Source organism: Streptopelia decaocto (assembly GCF_964273445.1).
Source record: "Streptopelia decaocto genome assembly, chromosome: 3".
NCBI classification, from domain to species: domain Eukaryota; kingdom Metazoa; phylum Chordata; class Aves; order Columbiformes; family Columbidae; genus Streptopelia; species Streptopelia decaocto.
In genome coordinates, this window is record NC_138656.1 from 42,377,719 (window position 1) to 42,398,086 (window position 20,368).

The 20,368-nt window shown below is 37.2% G+C and overlaps 1 protein-coding gene across 3 annotated transcripts in view; it reads right to left on the reverse strand.

Annotated features, from left to right (window-relative positions):
- TBCE (tubulin folding cofactor E) overlaps window positions 1-20,368 on the reverse strand; it is a 28,481-nt gene that overhangs the window by 6,753 nt on the left and 1,360 nt on the right. For all 3 annotated transcript variants that reach the window (XM_082048419.1, XM_082048418.1, XM_082048417.1), the window contains exons 3-9: window positions 18,950-19,034; window positions 10,176-10,364; window positions 9,016-9,104; window positions 8,196-8,295; window positions 5,273-5,375; window positions 722-798; window positions 372-467 (exon numbers count right to left, since the gene is read on the reverse strand). In XM_082048419.1, the coding sequence (XP_081904545.1) occupies window positions 372-467; window positions 722-798; window positions 5,273-5,375; window positions 8,196-8,295; window positions 9,016-9,104; window positions 10,176-10,364; window positions 18,950-19,034 (739 nt within the window). The remainder of the gene's footprint in view (window positions 1-371; window positions 468-721; window positions 799-5,272; window positions 5,376-8,195; window positions 8,296-9,015; window positions 9,105-10,175; window positions 10,365-18,949; window positions 19,035-20,368) is intronic.

The following is a 20,368-nucleotide window of genomic DNA, read 5'->3' on the forward strand; positions in this document are numbered from 1 at the left end:
ATTACTTCCATGGCTCCTTTGCTTTGCTATTCCACACAAACTCTACAGTCCTGTCATCTTGGATAAAACGCTGTGCATACTAATATATAAAGAACTTGGTAACATGATAAATCACTTTTGTTTCATAAGTATGTAATAAAAACCTAATAACATACAGCTTAAAAATGTGTTACTATACAACAAAAATAAGATTATATTAAAATAACTCAATTAAATAATGCAGTTCCTCTCCTCAAGAGGGCAAAATGCCTCTATTTCAAGATTCCATAAACCTTCCATGCAACATCAATACTATCGTATTTCAGTCAACAATGACTATGGAGATGAATATCCAGGACAAAGAATTTCCAGCACATTTGTTTAACAGCTACCTGGGGAGATGTGCTATTAGATGCAGCTGATTTCCATCCAGTAACTGGTTGTCTGAAAGGTCCAACAGCTTCAGGGTCTGCAGGACATTATCGGGCCTGCCACATGGGGAAAAAACAAAGACAGAACATTTCAAGTTATTTGTTAATGAAAACACTAGTTTTCTAAGTATATAACTGCATGCAAATAATTGTGTGCATTTATAAATGTTTTGAAGTACATCACGTGAAGTTTGCATCATTTATTTCACAGTTATGTCACGGTGATGTAAACATTACAGGAATGTAACTGTCTGCTGTGTAACTTTGCAGTCCATCAGTCACAAACGACTGACTTATGTTACTCATCTTACCTTTCTGAAAGTGTAATATTATTAGAAGTAAGGTACAATTCTTCAAGTGCTGGCCATCCTGGAGCACAAAGAAGAACCTAAGAGCAAAACTTCATTTAATATAACAAAAGATGGGAAAAATTATTCTAGAAATTATATTTTATGCAAGATTTCCTCAGCACATGTTCAGAACAAGGCAAAGCTCCCCCAAACAGAGAAGCAAGCATTAGGGAACGCCTGGCCCTCCCCTCCTTCTGCTATCTGGATCTATGAGTGCTGATGACACCAAAGGGGCTCTGCACAGTCCCGGGCCTGAGGCTGGTACCTGCTGAGCCTCGGACTGTGACATCTGGGAACTCAGTTCAGTTTCTAGATGTTCCCTATGATGGGGTGAGGAAATGGCAGTATATACTCGACTGCTAATGGTTCTGGAACTTCGGCAAATCTCATCAGGGCTGACAGACTTTTAAAATATCTTAATTTATTGCACTTGAAGGCTTTGCTGTCATGGGACTGTGCCAGCACATGAAACCACTGAAAACCAAGAATTGCATTAAGTCAGCACCTATCCCGAAGTTTTCGAGTACTCTAAAGACAAAGTTCAAAAAGGCTACAAGTTGAAAAAATATATATTTGTTTTAAATCTTATGTCCTGAAATTACATAAAAATTATTTTACTCTATAAAGTTTTATTTTTTGCAAACGTCCACAGCAGATAACACAACTTTTGAAAATGAACAATTACAAAGCAATACAAATTGCTGTCATAAGACCCAGTTTTGCATGGAATTGTGACAAGTGTCAAAAATTGTGCAGTTTTAGCAAACGGAGTTCCATAAGCACTGGAACTCAGTGGTTTTCTACAGATTTTTGCCTTTGAGTTCCAAATTATTTTTTTCACTGAGGTTTTTCTTGTGTGTACTCTCCAGAGTCAAACTAAGTGTGAGCTTATCTTGCTACGAGCTTATCTTGCTACTCCTTCCTTAAAAAACTTACCCACCCCCCCCTTAAAATAAGCAGGGGTGTGTGTGTGTCTTTCCTCCATCTGCATTCCTATTTTCTTGGAACTTGTAGGTAATAAATTACTTTTAAGCCCCCACCTCTTTTCAAAACGCATCTGAAATTGGCTAGCATCACCTAAAGCTTGTTTTGTCAGGAGGTTACAGAGCAGTGAAGTTTAGAGATCTGGACAATCAAATTCAACTTGTTACATATATAGCTAACCGATTCTTCTGTAAGAGTCCACTAACCTAGACACCAAAAATCCTCCTTTCATCAACTGTTCTTCATTCTCGCTGTTACAGATGTATGGAGTTACACAGCTGAATGTAGGTTTTTACTATTATTATATATACAATACAAAATATTAACACAGATCTCTTCAAGTGGCAGTATATAATTTGGGGCTCAGTGGTTTCACACACCAATATATGAAACATCATCCTGCTGTCATATCTGCAACACATGTAAACTTATAAACTCAGATATAACAACTTTTCCTGCTCCAGAGCAAGAACAGGAAACACCAATATTTCAACAAGACAGACCAAAAGAGTTTCTCTATTAGTGATGAGGAAGCCTGAAGAGAAGCCTGCAGAGCCAAGAGAAATGAGGTGCATGTTCACTACAGAGAACCTTTAGGGGATTTCCCCCCAAACGCCCTGGGTTGTGATGGATGGAATAGAAAAAACGCGCAGTCAAGCATCGAAAGATTTTTCAATAGACTGACCAAATGACTAGCAAATTGCCAAAATCAAATGACAGCCGCATCACAATTTTAAGAAACTCAAACTGCTGAATCTTCAACTTTTGCTAAAACCAGCTTCCCTACAGAAACAAAAGTTCACAGATCTGACACCAAATTAGCACTCAGGAAAGATCGGGGGCTGTTGTGGGTAACTGGTGGGGAGGTTGGGACAAATTGCCAGTAGAACAGCCACTGCTCATTAAAAAAGAGAAATGGAAATCAAAGACCTATTGCTAAAGAAATAGAGACAAAAAGAATCAATTGTCACCATGTAAGTCTATAAATGTTCCTATATTCTCAGTCTCTTTATCCCAGGAAGCAAATAATATAAATGGGGAACACACAAAGAAGCTTAACAAGAATCATCAAAGCTATGAAACAGAGAATAGCTGCTCTCAGTTCCTTGCATATAACATATCAATAATTATTAAATGAAATTATCAGGCAGCAAGACAAAAAGCCCAAAAAGGGTATTTTCAAATGGTTTCTTAACACAGTTAGATAAATCATGAAACAAAAAATCCACAAAGACTCATTAAATACAGATATATAGTCTCCAGCTCAGGAAGCCCCAGAGTTGCAGATTACTTTATAATAAACTACCATATGCTTGCCCTTTGCCCAGAATTTTTCCCAACTGCTCATGACTTGCCGGTGTCAGAAACACAATCCTGCACCTCTGCTCTAACCCAGGTTTTTATTTTACTCTTTGTAATAGTAGATTATTTTATAAATGTAAGATCTCAGTTTGAAAACAGAATGACAAAGATAACACTATGTTCTAAATGCTGAATAAGAAAAAATGTTTTTGGAGGCATACATAGGAATTCATAACTCTCACATGCTTTAATTGAATTTCTAAGTCACTGGTCTCTAACTGTAAGATATTTTACAGGACATCTTTCCCCCTTGAGGTTATATGTTATGTTCTGAACAATCAATCAACAATTATACAGTAATAAGCTCTTTCATGGATATATATTAATAGAAATCTTAGATGTATTTATATATTAATATAATACACTAATGAAAGAACTTTTTGGAAAATTGATGCATAACTGCATAAAAGTTAAGCATGCCTCTCTACTGTGAAAAATGTTTTAAAACAGAGGAACAAATAAAAAAAACACCTGACAAGTCTTATCTTCTTTTTTAAAACTGTTACCATATGTAGGAATATGGCCTGGAGGCAAGTTATTTTGAAATGCTATTCACCATTGAATTGTTTTAATTAAAACATTTCTAGGATTTTCAGACTGTGCTGATATTCCCATTGACAATCACTGTATTTCTCTTTTGCCTGGATCATATTATTATTTTCTATTAAAAAGATGACTTTTCAAAGTAACTCCCCATATAGCTTGAGCAGTTAACATTTTCAAGTAGTTTGTTCACAGATTATTAATGTCAGGTAGGTCCCCTTATTTTTTCCCTTCTGTTTGGCTGCCCATGAACATAAGCACAGGCTTATGTCTCCCCACTTATAAGGGAATGAATTGAGCAAATTTCATTTTTATAAAAAAGATTTCTGAACAAAAATGTCTTTACCACCCATGATGAATCATCAGCTAGAGCAGAGTTTCCAAAACAAATGCAAAAGCTTCTTGCTTTTAACCTGCGGTGACTAAGCTGGGGCTTCTCCCTGAAACTCCCTTTTGGACTCGATGATCTTAAGGGACTCTTCCAACCAGAATGATTCTATGATTCTATTCTATGAAACTCAGTTACCCCAGGGAACCCTGCCCTGCCCACAGCAATGGCTCCAAGCAGCCCCTCAGCCACCCTGCGGTGGAGAAACTGGAACCACCACAAAGCACAGATTTATTGTGATGAGCACTGAACAACATTTGAAATTCTTGTGGCCACTCAGTTCTTCCATTCACATCACCATTCATATCACTGCTGTTATGGAAGGATTATCAACTGTCCCAACATAAACCCACTGATGTTTTAAGAGTGAGTGGACACTAAACAAAAATATAGCAATGACCCTCTGCTAGCCCTGCTGTGAGAGAAGAGAATGAAGAAACTTAGTGGCTGGCAGCAAAAATCTGAAAATTCGGGTAATTTCACAATGCAGTACATACAAAATCTGCCCCTGAGAAATCCAAATAATGGGCTGGAATTTACAAGCCATTCTAAGTAACGTGGTATGACTGAGATGTGCTTCAGAAGCCCCATCTCTGAAAAAAAAAGCCCATTGCTAACAAATCTGACAACAGGACTTTTTTCTTAATTAGATGTCATGTTAGGGGAGAGTCATTTAAACGGTTGCATGTTTCAGCCCCTGAAAAAAGTCAGAGCTTTGTTTATTCTGTGCTCTGTGTTGCATATAACCAGGCACCATGTATTTCAAGAACTGACAGTATGTGCAAAGATACTACGTCAATCTCCTGCTGATGCAAAGTGATGCAAAACAAGTACTTCATGTCACGATACACATTCTTTCCATTTGCATTTGTTCTATTACATGCATAAAAATACAGATCAACCTTTAATAACTACAAGGAAACAAAAAGTTTTCACTCATGCAAACCTTTCAGACATGAATTTATATTATACTCCAAATGCTTTATCTTGACTTGGTGATTTACAAATGTAGATGAATGTTTCTTTTGAGACTCCTGTGCCCATATAACTTCCTACATTGTGTAGGAATCACATTAGTTAATACATAACTCATACAGTCATGCTATGGCAGCTTTTTTCAAGCATGATTACATTTCCATAGAATAATGTAATGCATAAACGTTTCCTGTGCTTTACCTGCCTCAAAAACCTAACAATATAATAGAAATAAAAACAAAACCAGGAAAGGTTATTACCTCTGTCCATGTTATCTCAGTTTGATTAAGTGCCAGAATCCTCAGTTTTGAAAAGACACTGGATACGGAATTTAATGTAGATGGAAATTTAATTTTGTTTTCACTGTGTAAAAAGAATAATTATGAGCATAATTAATAATTGCATTAATTTAAGTTACTAATTTGGAATTATGTATTAAAGATAAAACAAATTCACACACAAAAGAATTAAAATGTCCCTGCCAAGGTGTCACATATTTTAAAATATTAGAAAACAACCTTCTAGTAATATTCAATCGTAATCTTTCCTCATTTATTTTTCTGCTTTGTGAATACTTATTCATCTATCTGTGGCCTCCTTCCCCCCTTCTTCTTCTCCTAAGTTTTGAATATGAAAAGAATGATTTTCATTAATATTAAATGAAACAAAGTCAGATTTGGAGCCTAAAGTCCTTAGTGTCAATTGCAAATAAAGACCCTACATGACTACTCAGACACCAGTAAAACAACAGGATGTAAAATCTACTCTTGATAGCAAACTATCACTATAAAATAGTTTAAAGATTCTCAACTCTGCAGTCTTCAAATTAGTTTTGATTACTCACCCCCAAACAATTTTTTTATTTTTTTCCTAAGGTCTGATCTACCTGCATATTATGATAAAAACCTCTGTAGTTATATATTTATGGGTTAAACATCCTCATTTAAACAAGCTCTTAGAGAGCTGGTGGATGGCCAGTCACTTTTATTCTTATTTTGACATTCCTTGCACAAAAAATTCAGTTTGTAGTCATAAGCGTCAGATTCCAGCATCAATCCCATTTTGCTTTGCAATTTTATCACAAACAACTCCTGAAAACCCTTCTGTCTAGACTACACTTCTCAAATATGGAAAACTGAAAAAAATATTCTAGGTGAACTAATATAAATTCTCTGTATTCTCATGCATGTTGATAGTAACAAATCATGACAACATATGCTCTAGGCAAAGTTAAATATATAAATAGCACCCAGGTTGCAAACAGCTATTCAGTGCTAAATATTGAAGAAAATGGAACACCTACAACTATTCAAAAAATACATTTTTCTCACATTAATTGGGGTCACTTTTTTATTAAAGTAACTGGGTATTTATTTCAATTTAGCTTAAATCTGTTTCAGTTGGTTTAGCTACATTGTGTGCACTGTTCAATGGAGGCTTTGGAAGCTGCTAATCTCAACTCAGATCTCCAAGACTCTAAAAACAAAGTCAGGCTTTGGGTTTCTGTCTTCAGTCCTGCTGCCCTGCTGCTGTCTTCAACGACTAGAACAAACTCCAAAACATCTGAATAACACTACTTAAAGCAGAGTCAGCAGCCAAGGTGTTAACTTTGACAATAAAACAAAACAAAATTGCAGCTATAACATTAACTTCTCAAAATTAGTGGTTTAGGCTGCTACCTATTTACAAACTTTAAGCAGTTGTGTTAGTTCACACCAGAAAATTATTCTGGCATGTGCCAGCTACAGTATATAGGTGTGTACCAGAAATGTCCTTTATTTTGAAATTCTTTTGTGAATTCTTTCTTGTTTCAATGGAACTGCAGCTTTATTTAACAACATCCTCCCTCCTCGTCCAATGTCACCACTGTACAAGAGATATTCGCCTTGGTCTGTTACCACGATCCACCGTTCTTATCAGCATCATTTCAGGACAGAAACAGACTCGGTCTTGGGATACTTGAGGTTTGGTTAAAGCATTATGATTATTTTAGTTTGCTGTCAAGACACTGTTGGTAAAGCACCATTCTTAAACAAAAGTGGGCTCCTAAATAAAGACTTGTCTGTGCACTCAGAATATATCGACAATAAGAAAAACCAAAGATAAAGTCTTAAGACATTTGGAATGATTCTAAAATAAAATGAAAATATATTTACAGTTTTTCTATGCAGAAAAAAATTTCTAAAGCTCATGGAAAAAACCCAAACAGGTTTGCAAACCCAGAAGGCAAACAGACAGCTACTGCTAACCCTAACTAAAAAATGCTAAGCAAGATTTTTAGTGATAAGGATGCATTACTAGTGCTTTCCCAGGCAGGCTGCACACTCCTGCAGCAGTGCCACCTCAAGGTCTTGGCTTCCTTTGCAGGGCCCATCTGCCAGGTGAGTCCCCAGTCCTGCCAGTGCCACCCAGACCCAAGTCTCCAGATGGTCTGAGCCACTGCAGGTGCCCACTGTGGGCCTGGCTCTGCCTGCTGAAGCCGGCTCCCTGCTGCAAACCAGCCCCAATGCACACACACAGTGGGGTTGTGTACACGTATTACAGCGGTTCTTGCTTGGGGCAAATGAAGCTCGACAAAAAACAGAATTGTCTTAGATGGCACAGAAATGTGTAAGGGCATCTTAAGATGCTGTAAATGCTTCCTCATCTCTATAAAGGACTCTGAGTAATTTTTTTTACCTTTGGTCTAACTGCTTAAAAGTCTACAGCACCCTGTAAAAAATCTATAATGCATTTTAATCCAGTCTCCCTTGCCAACAAGCCCATTTGCATAAAAATGATGAAAGCTGTTATGTAGAACACATTGACAAATGCCTAAATTCCTGAAAATCTTTAATGGCTGAGATCTGTATTCTGTTTTTCAGACAACTGTGATTTTTCTGATTTTACAAAACTCCAGTCAACATCTATCTGCCCCAAGCACTTCTCCAGAATTTAGTTTTACATAGATGCTAAACACCTAGGGTTCTAGTTTTTTCTTGAAAAGGGATGTCTGAAAAATACAGCACACACAAGTTCTTTAAGGACAAGACTTTTTAAAAAAGTATTTGAAAACTTAGCTCCCATTAAAATTAGTACTGAGGCATCCAGCCACCTTTAGAAAACTGACCCCACATATAAAAGAGCCTCTTCTTTTTTGTCCCTACCCCAAATTACGAGAAACCCAAATATTAATATTTATACCTGATATTAAGTGTTTCCAGATTTTGAACTTGAGAAGCAATAGCTGTTACTGTCTCCCAAGTCGATATCAGATTTTTTGACAGATTTATATGCCTAATACCTGAAATTTCACATTAAGAAAAACAAACTTATCTCAAATCTGAACTTCCTTTTTCAGAAAAGAGAATTACAGTTTGGTTTTGAATCAAATAAACAGAAATAGATCACATTTGTTTCAGCTAAGAGATACTACTGCTCAGTTACAGTAAATTTTAGTCTGATTTGTGTTATGTAAATGACATACAGTTTTATAAAAGAGCTTAACTTTAAAAGTCCTAAAATGGATTAATTTCTGTATTGACAGGAACTCTTACCAGTCCTTATAAATGAACAAATAATACCTGATTTGTATTTCTTTAACATCACTACAACACACAGTATATTAAATACATTATTTATTATATACTGGAAACCTCTTGTGCCTACAGCATTTTTACATATTTATGTATTTTTATGGGGTTATGTACTCTAGAGTTAAATAAATAAATAAATAAATAAAAACAATCAAACCCCCAAACATTGCTGCAGACTTTTGAAATTGCAGTCACAGGAGCAACCTATGATGATATTTATATTTTTATCCACAATTTGCATTCCCTCTCAAAATCTGTAGGCATCTACTTTTTAACTCTGTAAACACTGCCTTAAGCTTCTAAATATAAACTCCAGTTCTAAATACTTTTAATAAAAGGATACAAATATCATTCATTGAAGTGAACACTTGGAATGCTAAAATATGTACTTCACTTGTGGTATCATCCAATATAGCATAAAAGGATACTAGCACATGTTCTGCCGATTTCCTCTTCCTGCCCAGCGTGGCTCACTGCACATTCACGCACTGAGATATCTACCAGTTGGTTCAGTTGGCTGAATGAGAAAGAACATTCTGTTAAGTACTATTCAGACAGAAATAGGTATGTTATATAAACATCTGGTTGTTACAAATAAATAATATCCTTTTTACACATATAATCTCCTTTAGAATTAGCAGTGTGCATGTTGCTACAGTGCAGCGTCTTTCTCACTCGAAAACAGACACAACTCGCCTGTTTTTTGCCTTTACATTGCTACTACAAAATAGGTCTGGTTGAACTACAACCTCCACCCTCCAAAAAAACCAACCAACCTGCACCCAACTGAAAAAAAGGGTGATAAACCAGACAAAATATAGCTATGCAAATTGGAATTTAATTCGAGGTTTCAAGTTAAACAGGTATCTTGTAATACTTTTTGCAAGAGGTTCTACGTTATTTGTGCATTCTTGATATCTCTCATAAAAAAAGACAAAAAAGAGTATTTTTGAGTGCTCAGTATACTCTGGGAGACAAAGGGAAAACAGTTGTGGGATATCAGCTCAGAAGGAGACGGCCACCTACTAAACCGATACCTCGCTACTGCTGGAGGCTGCTAAAACTGCAATCTATTACACATCATTATTTCCTTTCTTACCTTTCCAGATAAAGGAACATAACACAAACTGACTGAAAGACTTCTTCACTAGCAGTACAATGACTTTCTGCCTTCCCTCTCTTAGTTACAAAGTCATTACTGATACAACGAACATGAAATAATACTGGACAATATTAAGAACATATTAAAAGATACCTATTTTAAAAGGGTCATGCATGTGTATGATTTGCAATATCACAATAAATTATCTTGCTCACTGCTCCCCAAATATCATAATCTCCTACTTTGTGAAATCAAAGTGATCTCTCAAATGTGACATAATCCCAGTTCCTATTTGTAAAACAGGTAAATTATGAAGCCACAATAGGAAGATTTCTTGCCTTTTCCACCATAGTGCAGCTTGGCTTACTTTCAGAGATATCATAATATTATATGCAAGACAGCCAGCTTCCTTTCCTTAAAGCTGAACTACTACTTGACCAATGGGTCACTAAGAGTATAACTTAGATTTTCATATATTACACTCACCTTTGTTGTTCTGCAATAGAATCCATGCCAACAAATTCTACAGTCTTCTTTCCAAATACTAATGTATTCTCTGTCCCATGTTGAACATCTTGATGATCATTCAATCCGTACCGATCCTTTACTGCAGTAAGAAAATCTACTCCAAAATTTGCCTTGTTTGGTCGAATAAACGATCCTCCTTTAGGATGCCTAGAACAGAGCAGGAAAAGGTGAAATATGAGCAGTCTCGAAAGTATTAATTATTAAATTTTTTAAATACTGAGAACCAAAGCAGTCAAAAGGCACTTCTACAGGCTGATTTTGGACATCATTATTCCCACTCAGTGAGACCAAATAAGACTTGCAAAGTATCTTTGATAATATTTTACCCAACAAGTTCACAATGTGAGATCCCACAAGAACTGAAGCACCAGATATCCAAATGTACTTACGCATCAAAATTACAGTGTCAGTGCATTATTAGAAATAACTGCTGTGCTGTTTTCCAAACTCCTACTGAACTCGTTTTTTCCAGAAAATTAAGTTTCTACCCATGGATAGACACAAAGTTACCTAAATCATACAACAAAGGTATCTGGAGTCTTACCACAGCGTAAGGCCCATAGGAATACTCATAACACTCATTGCTTCATCATATTTGACTTCAATAATTAACGTGTAATTCTAAGAGAATGCAGCCTTGTCCTTCCAACCACACAAATGACACAAGATGCAAATTGTACGACTTGGAACTCTTATACAAACTCAAACTTCTAAAAATTCTGATACTAACTCAGCAACAATTTTGAAACTGAATATTCAACAGAATTATCCAGCTAATGTATGTTCTATACAGTCCTATGAAGTTTCTTAGTTTTTCTTGAGCTTTGACAGTTTTTATCAAAGTTAGGAAGGAAACACAGTATCTAAGAAGAACTGGCATAGACAAGTTGTGGGAATGGTGCCACAGAGCAGATGGAGGACCTGACAGGAGGATCATCCAGAAAGCAGCAGGAAGAAAATTGGTAGTTATGATTACCTGTCTGGCTTCCAGCTGAGAAGAATACAGACTTTGGTTTGAAAGTACCCAGGAGGAAGAAATCACTTATGTAAATAAAACTCCTCTTTTCAAAACAGCATATCAACATCAAGTGGCTAATTAGCAAACCATAATATAAATCACCAATACTACAGAGTTCAAAATTCTCTCAGAAAAACAATAACTAGAGACCTCAAATCCTGTGGAGCTATTACAGGTAGATGGAATAGGTTTGGCAACATACAGTCACATTTTTATTAAAAATTCAGTACTGGAAATTGCCTGTGCCAGTTTTACTCATTAACATTTCTAATACTTATTTAAGTACTCTCATATCCTAAAGAAGGATCTGGGTAGAAATTGGATATTATTTACTTCAAAATATTTTCAGTCTGGTTTTGTAGTGACTAAGTCTAGAGTGCAATGATTACAAAACAAGCAGAAAGGCATACTCTTCGAGAAGGTAAATCCGGTATGTACTTTCATGTTCGATAAGCATTTTCAGTTCTCTGCATTTTTAATCCAGTAGCCTTCTCTTAAGTCTTTTTTTTCCCATTGCTTTGGAGTTCTTCCTAGCTTGCAAACATTTGACTAGTTTAAATATTAAAGTTCCTCAAATACAAAAAATATGTGATGCTTTCTTAACACTTCTTCTTAAAACAGTAAATGACATTTTCACCATCTTAACTATAAGATCTCTTACCTGTGATGTATATCATGTTTGCATTTAATTGAGTCAAAGAGCTTCATAAATGGCAGATAATGCAGGATTCTACTTGGGGCTCTGGAAAGAAAACTTGTACTCCTGACTATCTATAATTCACGCTAGGTCCTGCTGTATGTTTATTCTGACATTTTGTCATTGCTATCCCTCTGCACTCAACAGTTCTGCCACTTCTTCTGCACTCCCCAAACTTCTCACCGGAGTTAATCTAGACTCCCACACCTTCTGTCATGCTGTTTATTCCAGGTGTAGCCAAGCCTTTTGGGTCTCTCCATCTGCGTACCTATTCCTATGCCCATTTCTGTCCTCTCAGGTCACCATTTCTATGGGCATCTCCTTCCTCATTGTCTTTCCAGAAGCCAGTTCTATCCTTAGGAAAAATACACAAAGGAAACTAGCTACCTTGCCCCTTGTCATTTGAAGCTACAGGAAAAGTATGGTGCATTTCTCTTTCAAGGCCCTTCTTTTTTTTGTTTTGTTTACAGCAAGATCATAGGTTTTCTCTCTTCTATTCCTACCACTTCCAAGCACTATGCATGCAACCTTATCTAATGTATATTCAAATCCATTCCACAACCTAAGTTTCTTTTTCAGTTCCATTCTATTAATTTGATCTACGCTTTTCCAGAACTGTCACAGAGAAGGACAGAAAAGGAGACTGCAATAGGAAGCTATTTTCAGGCAAAATGATTGTGTATTCAAGGAGAGAGGTCACTTACCTGTAACACTTTTTTCCCTAAAATACGCTGCCTGTATTAACTTTCACGCTAGGGAATATGAACTGTACTAGCCATATGTACCTATCAAACAACTAATGTACAGCACCTGGACTCATGAAAAAGCACATTTATTAGCAATCAGTCTCCATAACTGGGAACCTAGCAGATAAATCCCAATCCAAAGAGTCATCCAGCACACATATAATGAGATGGAAAAACCTGCAGATCACTGATCAACCTGACTTAAGCTGAACATTCATTAGTCTGAGAAAAGGGGTTTTGCTCCCATGTGTATAAAATGTCCTGCACCCAGGACAATACACTGTGTGGAAGTGAAGTGGTAGAAGATGCTCCAAGTTCCTTAAGCAGAAAATCTGGAATATGCCCGAGTGAGGCTCTGACAAGCCGCTGGCTCTGGTTAATACTGACACTTCTTACTGACTTTTAAAATAGAGAGGTTGACCCTGATCTCAGAAGTCACCTTGTAGGTCACTTCCTATTCACGATTCAGTAGCCTGAAGCAAAACAGCCCATCTTATGACTTGATGATCTTGAGAGTCTCTTCCAACTGGAATTATTCTGATTTTATGATCTTTTAACATGCCCAGGGCCCTTGAAACATATTCATTAAATATTAGATTAGTGATCAGCTTCCACTGGTTAGCTATTTCCCTGAATAAAGAGGAAATTCAGCATCATTCTTCTTTGCTAGTATTAAGCAAACTGGTGGTACTGCTCATCACTACAGATACATGATGGCTCATACATAGACTTCTCAGTACCTGAAGAATAATACAGTGGTACATAAATTGTGTTCTACCAACAGTTACACACTTGAGCTGTCTGACTGCAGAAGCAAGCTTCTGAGCCTAAGAGAGAGATCTCAGCTTTATCAGCCTAGAGAGTAAAGGTGGATGAAGGGCTTCTCTGCCCAGTACCAGCTGTTTGCAATAATTATCTCAAGGCAATTATCATCATGACTGGGGCACACACTCTACAAAGCTCATAAGGTGTCTTAAAATATAGCTGTCTGAATCCATGCTCATCTTTTCTAGATAGGCTCTGGATAGATCTCTTCCTTTTAGGGGAAGGTGCTCAACAGACCAGACTTCTTTTGGAAGAATCTACATGCTGCAGTAAAGAAAACCCTTCAAGTTTTAGAACAGTCCATGGCAGCTATGGCATTGAACAATGCTTGTAAGTGACACCCAACACTAATTCGCTAGGGTATATCAAATTCTTGACTGCAAAGCAGAAGCTTTGCAGACATCAGCAAGTAGTTGAAGTTCCTGCAAGTTTACCTTAGTCAGACATAAAAACCAAGTCTGAGCTTACACAAAACATGGAAAGAAGGAAAGACATCTGCAGATCTACATGCTATCTTTAGGTTCTGCTGGTGCATGGGACATGTTTGAACTGTGGTCAGGGACAACAGTTTTGTTTCAATACTGTTCGCTTGACAGCAGAGAGCAAGAGTCTCTGACAGTCACAGTGACACGCAGTGAAACAACCAAAGCTTCCTAACAGAGACCTTTGGAGGCTAAAAGGGATCTTGGGAAAGCATTCTCCCTTTGCTAAGCAGCGATTACTTTTTTTTTCCTTCATAGACACTAAAATAATACTGACATCTTCCTGTATTTGAAGAGTTTGTTTGTGCTCTAAGTAGATATTCCTGGAGGTAAATCTGTCATTCTTGAAGGATAATCTAATTTAATATAAACACATCATCTTTTGGGCACCAACATAAATTTGATGCAAATGGTAACATCTGATTGGCCACAACTGCTGTCTGTAAATTTAAAAACATGTCCACACGTAACTTAGTGAATTCCTTGACGAAGGAAAAACTGAAAACATGTAATGCCTTTGCCAGGATAACCTGGCATTTCAGGACTACACAAATATACAGAAGTCAACGTTCCCACCAGAAGAAAATTCAATAACACAAAGTGGGGCAAAAAGTCACAAAGATCTGAGAAGCAATTGTCATTCTGCCAGGCTGAAACCATCACAGGAATGAGCTTTACCACACTTTCCTCTGTTTCTCTGGCTTGCTGTGAAAGTCAAACCGGGAGAAACAGGTTACAATTTAATATGGTCAGTACTTCTAGTAACAGTATCTGCTGAAATATCAGATCTGAGAAGAACAAAACATTCTTTAATAGGGGGTGGGGGGGCAACATGTTCCTTTCAGTTACGACTCAAAGTACTCTAAATATGTGATAGAGCAGAATGCTACTCCCATCTTGTGAGGCAAGCAGAGAAGTATGTCATCTGCTGCTGGGGAACCCACACATCTCCCCCAGCAAAACAGAAAGGATAAGAACAGCTGCTAAAATAGCAATGGCTGTGTAAACACTCTGTGTGAGTGGAATACCCCAAACTGACTGAAAGGAAGGCTAAGGAAGAAGATGACCCTCCTGCCAGATTCAACAGGGTGGGGAGGACTTCACTTGACAGAAAGCATAAAAGAAGCTTGAGCATCTGTAACTGTGGGTAGAAAGAAGTGGGTACCAGAGCAGCAGTGAAAACCTGGTTTGATGCCACCTAAATTCCCCCCACCAGCAGCACATCTCTGCCTTGGCCAGAAAGAGCTGTCTCCTGGCCAGACACACAGGTGAGCCTGTGCCTGGTGAGGGGACAGACATCATTGGGAGCCACAAATATGTCTCGCTTCCCAGCACGCACATGTGACTTCAGGGGTGCTTTCACACACGTGAATAGGCTGCGGGAAGCCGGGCAGGGATGCAGAAGCTGGAGGACTCACATCTCCTGCAGGAGTGTGTGCAGCCGAAGGTAGGTGCATATGCTGGGGAACCCAGGGGAGCACAGCCCTGGAACTGCATGAAAGGGCAAGAACTTGTCTGAAAGCATACTCATGACTCAAGAGCTGTATGTAAATTTTCACACTATTTTAAGGCTTGATTACTCTTTTCTCTTGAAGGACTGTAGAACACAGATTATTTTAATTACATGATACACTACAGCAACTGACAGCTACAATAATAGCTTCATCAATTATTAGGAAACAAGACTTTTTTATCAGGGAACAAAATTCACAAAAATGCCACTCGAGTATGCATTGCCATTTCCAGCTAATCCAGAGTTGATGAACATGCCCATGATGTCAACATATTTTGAAGTATGGCTGTTTTGTTCTTTGGTTCTCATATTCTTAAGAAATTTTATTTATTTATACATATACACACGTTATACAAAGAAACATAATTTCCTCCCACCCTCAAACAGTAGTAGTAAAGAGGTGACATTTTAGTGCTTTTTGTTTGTGTGTTTTTAGCATCTTCTTGATAAAATAAGGTAACCATTTTTTACTTAAGTTTGCCTACATCTTCGCAATTGGTATATGAAATACAAACCAGTTTACCCGCAGAAAGTTCGTCTGTGAGTCATGGTTGACTGCTAGAACTATTATTTGTTCTCTCAGACTACAGAAGGACCTTCTCTGATTTGGACAGAGTACAAATAGCAGGTATTGTAAGAACAGCATGTTTAAAGATCACTACATTTAAATTTGTTACAGGTATCTGCAGCTTCACTCAAAAAGTTGATTCTTACAAGAATTGAAATCACTATCTGAAATCTCATCTCTGGGAGCACACTAGTGATTGCTAGAAAAGCAAGAGTCTATACACGTATATAAATATTACACACATACAAATGCAAAGCACTCAAGTTTCTGGAAAACATTGACAACACGCTCAATTGCTTCTTCTATCCAGAGAGATTTGGAATGGCTTGCTATTTACTTTTATTATTTCTCCTACAGCAGAACATAACTAGCTTCAACTTGGAAACTCTTTCAGTTAAATTCAAAGCATTTAAGAAGCAACTTCTGCTAATACATTCATTCAAAAGACATGGTTGCTTTAAGACCGTAGCTTCCAATTCTTTTGCTAAGAAAAATCCAGCAATGTTAACTTTTTTTTTTACATGGATTAAGTGTGTTTATCCTCCTTAATATTGATTACTTATTATTACTTTTAGATACAAGGGAAAAAAATATACAGTCCTCATAGGTGTTTTTTTCTTTATTTTTCTAAAAAACAGATTTTGTTTTAGCATTTCATTTTCTGATAATGAGGTCTCTAGAGCACCTTACATGAATTTAGAAGAAGATACAGACTAAGAATTCTGATTTACACTACTGAAAATAATCTACCCCTTCCCTGTTTATGTCTTATTTGGCTACAGGTAAGAGATAGTATTCCCAGACAGGATTTCAAAACAGCTACTTTTAAATTTTGCATTATTTAATAGATAAATTCTTCTGCTGCTTCAGTCTGAGATGAAACAGCTCTACTTGCTGATTTGAGAACAACTTTGATCTGGACTGATAACAAAGTATACTTTTTAACAAGCCCTGCGCTGCTGTCAGGTCTCAATACAAATACAACAGCCTACTTTGCTACCCCAGGAAATTCGATTTTTCTTCAGAAGACCTTTTGGCAGACACAAAACCAGACCTACTTTCCCTCCTATAGAAATAATAATAATTTAAATATATCTTTTTTTTTTCTTCTATGCGACATTTTACAGTAACAGGTCTAAGTTCCATACCGTATTTCTATATTCAGACAGGAGAAAGTGACAAGACTCATCTACTCATAAAAACGAAAATGATCACCATTTTCACAAGCCAAAAACACATGCTCAAAGGTTAGCAAACACAGGCCCTCTTACTACATGCTTTTCATTGTTCTTTTTGGACAAAATTCTTACAACAAATTTTCTGTCCAATCATATATTGAGAGCAAAACAAAGTACATATACAAATACACCATCTCCGGCTCTGGAAAAATCTTTGAACCGAGACCAGCCAAAGCTAGTGAGACGTTGGAAAACTGTCACTACATACTTTTCTTGTTCTTTCATACCTCTCCTGTCAATTGCCATTAGCCAATGTCAGAGGCAGGAAACTAGGCATGACAAATCTTCGGACTGACTACATCTAGCTATTCTTGTGACCTTCATTTACAAGCAAGTTGAAAAAAACAAAAAAAGAAATTATTTCCTTATCCTCTGATCAACGGCTATAACTTTTTCAAGATAATTAACCCGACAAATTAATTTCAGAGAAAAATCTTCCTACATTTTCCAACAAACCCAAGCAAAAACACATAGAAAAGCAAGACAACAGACAGCTTTTAATTTATTTTCTTGGTTTGTCACTGTCTTGCATATTTTCAAAGGTCTTCTATTAACTCTAAGTGCTCACTGTCACAGGATTTGACTTATATCAGATTCATTTCACTTGAATGAACACTTGAACCGTTAGGAACAAACTGCAATCAAACCACTCTTCTACAGTTATTACCAGCCCTGGAAAGTAGGAGGCAGAAAAAGACCTAGAAGTCTCTCAATTTCATCTCATTATCATAAGACTGGCTGTGATACAGCGGTTAAAACAAGCATCCACGTATCCCCACATCCTTTCTCCAAAAGCTGACAACAGAAACCAGTTAGGAACAATAGGACAACAGGGCAAGTATTTTAATGATACAGCCACAGAATATTCTCTCACCTTTCACTGCTTCAGTGCTCAGGAACTCACTGAGCTAGCAGCCTTAAGAGCCATCAATTACTTTTCTTCTATGAATTCATCTGGTTATTTTTTTAACTCACAAACTTTTAGCTGCTGTTGTGTCCTCTGACATGGAAATCAAAAACTTGCTGCTGTTAGCATCACCCTGGAGTCCTGTACTCCCAAATTTCAAATGTGTTAAGTGCTTGAGTCTTTAATCTTAGATGTAATGCATATATATACTTAAAAACCCCAAACCAGCTACACTGTGTTCTGCATGTATTAAATGCAGGTAAACATACTTAACAATTCCTCAGTGATACAAACACAATTCAAATAATTATCAGGAACTCGGTGTTCTCCCTTAACAAGATACATGCATGTCATCTTAAACCCAAATCTAAACTCTGTTTCAGACAGTTAATAGGGACCAATATTTCACTTCAGAATTACCTAAGGAAGGTAAGACATAATGACTTCCATACTAAAGTGGAGGGTCTAAACCTGCTAAAGGTAATATCCAAAAGTCACATTTTATTACATACCCCTGACAACATTACTTGTATTTTCTAAGTATTTACCATATTCTAAACTCTGTCACTGGATTAATAACAACAGTTATGTTGTAGCTAGTCACAGCATTCAGATTTATTATCTTTCAAATATCAGCCAACAGATAACAAAGGATTTGCCCTAAAAATTGCAAAAGAGCATTTTCCCATGACCATCTTGTCCATCTGTGTGAAGTGACAACACTGCGAAATAACTCACCTGCACTTAAAATACTGTGTTCCTTCATAGGTACCATCATGCTTTCCTCTCTGAGGATCATCCCATTCCACGCCCAGCCAAATTCCTGAAAAATATGGTAGATACATCTTCAAATTTATGGCATTATAGCCATAGAAATCATGGTTGGAAGGAACCTCTAAAGTTCATCTAGCCTAACCTTCTCTCTCTCAAAGCAAGAGATTAACATCAGCACTAAAACAGGTCAGCCAGGTAAGTCTTTACCCAGCCAGATCTTGAAAATCTCCAAGTAGAGAAAGATTCCAACTTATTTGGGCAGCCTATTCCAGTTTTGCATTACTTCTGTAGAGAAAAAGTTTTTTTTGCTGTCCAATTTGAAAATTTCCAGCCACAATTTGTGGCCACTGTTCCTTACTATATAATCTAATACCAGTAAGAAGAATTTGTCTCTGTCATCTTTGTAACCATCTGTCAAAGAGCTGCAGGCAGCTATTAGATGTCACTTAATCTTCTCTTCACCATACTAACCAAGTCCTGATACCTCAACCGCTCTTCACAACACACATACATGATCTATGTCACTGACTATCTTAGCGGCCCCCCACTGAATCCTCTCACGTTTATCCACATCTGTCTTGAACTGGGACGGTCCCAAACCAGACATATTATTCTAAGCACAACCTTATTAAGAACACCTCCACCCAGAGGAGGATAACAGCTTCTTTTGATTTGTTGGCCATGTTCATCATTCTAGCTTAACCCATATCTTGCCTGTAACAAGATCACACTGCTGGCTCATGTAAATGACAGTACCCACCTTAACTCCCAAGTCCTGTACAACAGACCCTGTGGGTTGCTAGTACTTCCCAGTCCGTACTATTACAAAGGTTTATTTCACAGTACTTGTGGAAATTTATCCTTCTTGAATCTCTGAAGTTCATAAACCTTGCTCTGGATTGTAATTCTACCTTTTGCCACATCAGCCAGTTGAGGGTGAATGCTGTTCATTATCCAAGACACTGAGGAATATGTTAAACAATACCCCAGACCCCAGCATTTATTTCTGTAGCACTTGTGCAGTACCAGATACTAAGTCATTGATTACCACTTCTCAGCCCTGTGGACTTTTAACCCGCTTTACAGTCCATTCATCTGCCTTAGATGTGTCCAACTTCCAAATAAGGTTTTTATAGAGACACTGTTAAAAGACTTATTAAAGTAAATGAATATTACATTTCCTGTTCTCCCTTTGTCCACATTCCCACATATCATCACGGAAGGTAATTAGGTTTGCCAAGCACAACTTCTTGTTCTTTGCAAGTATCAGGTATTCCCAACTACCATCTTGTCCTTCATAGGCTGGGAAATGGACTCCAAAGAAATATGCTACATGATTTTTCCAGGAACTGAAGTGAGGCTGATGAATCTGCAGCTCCCTGG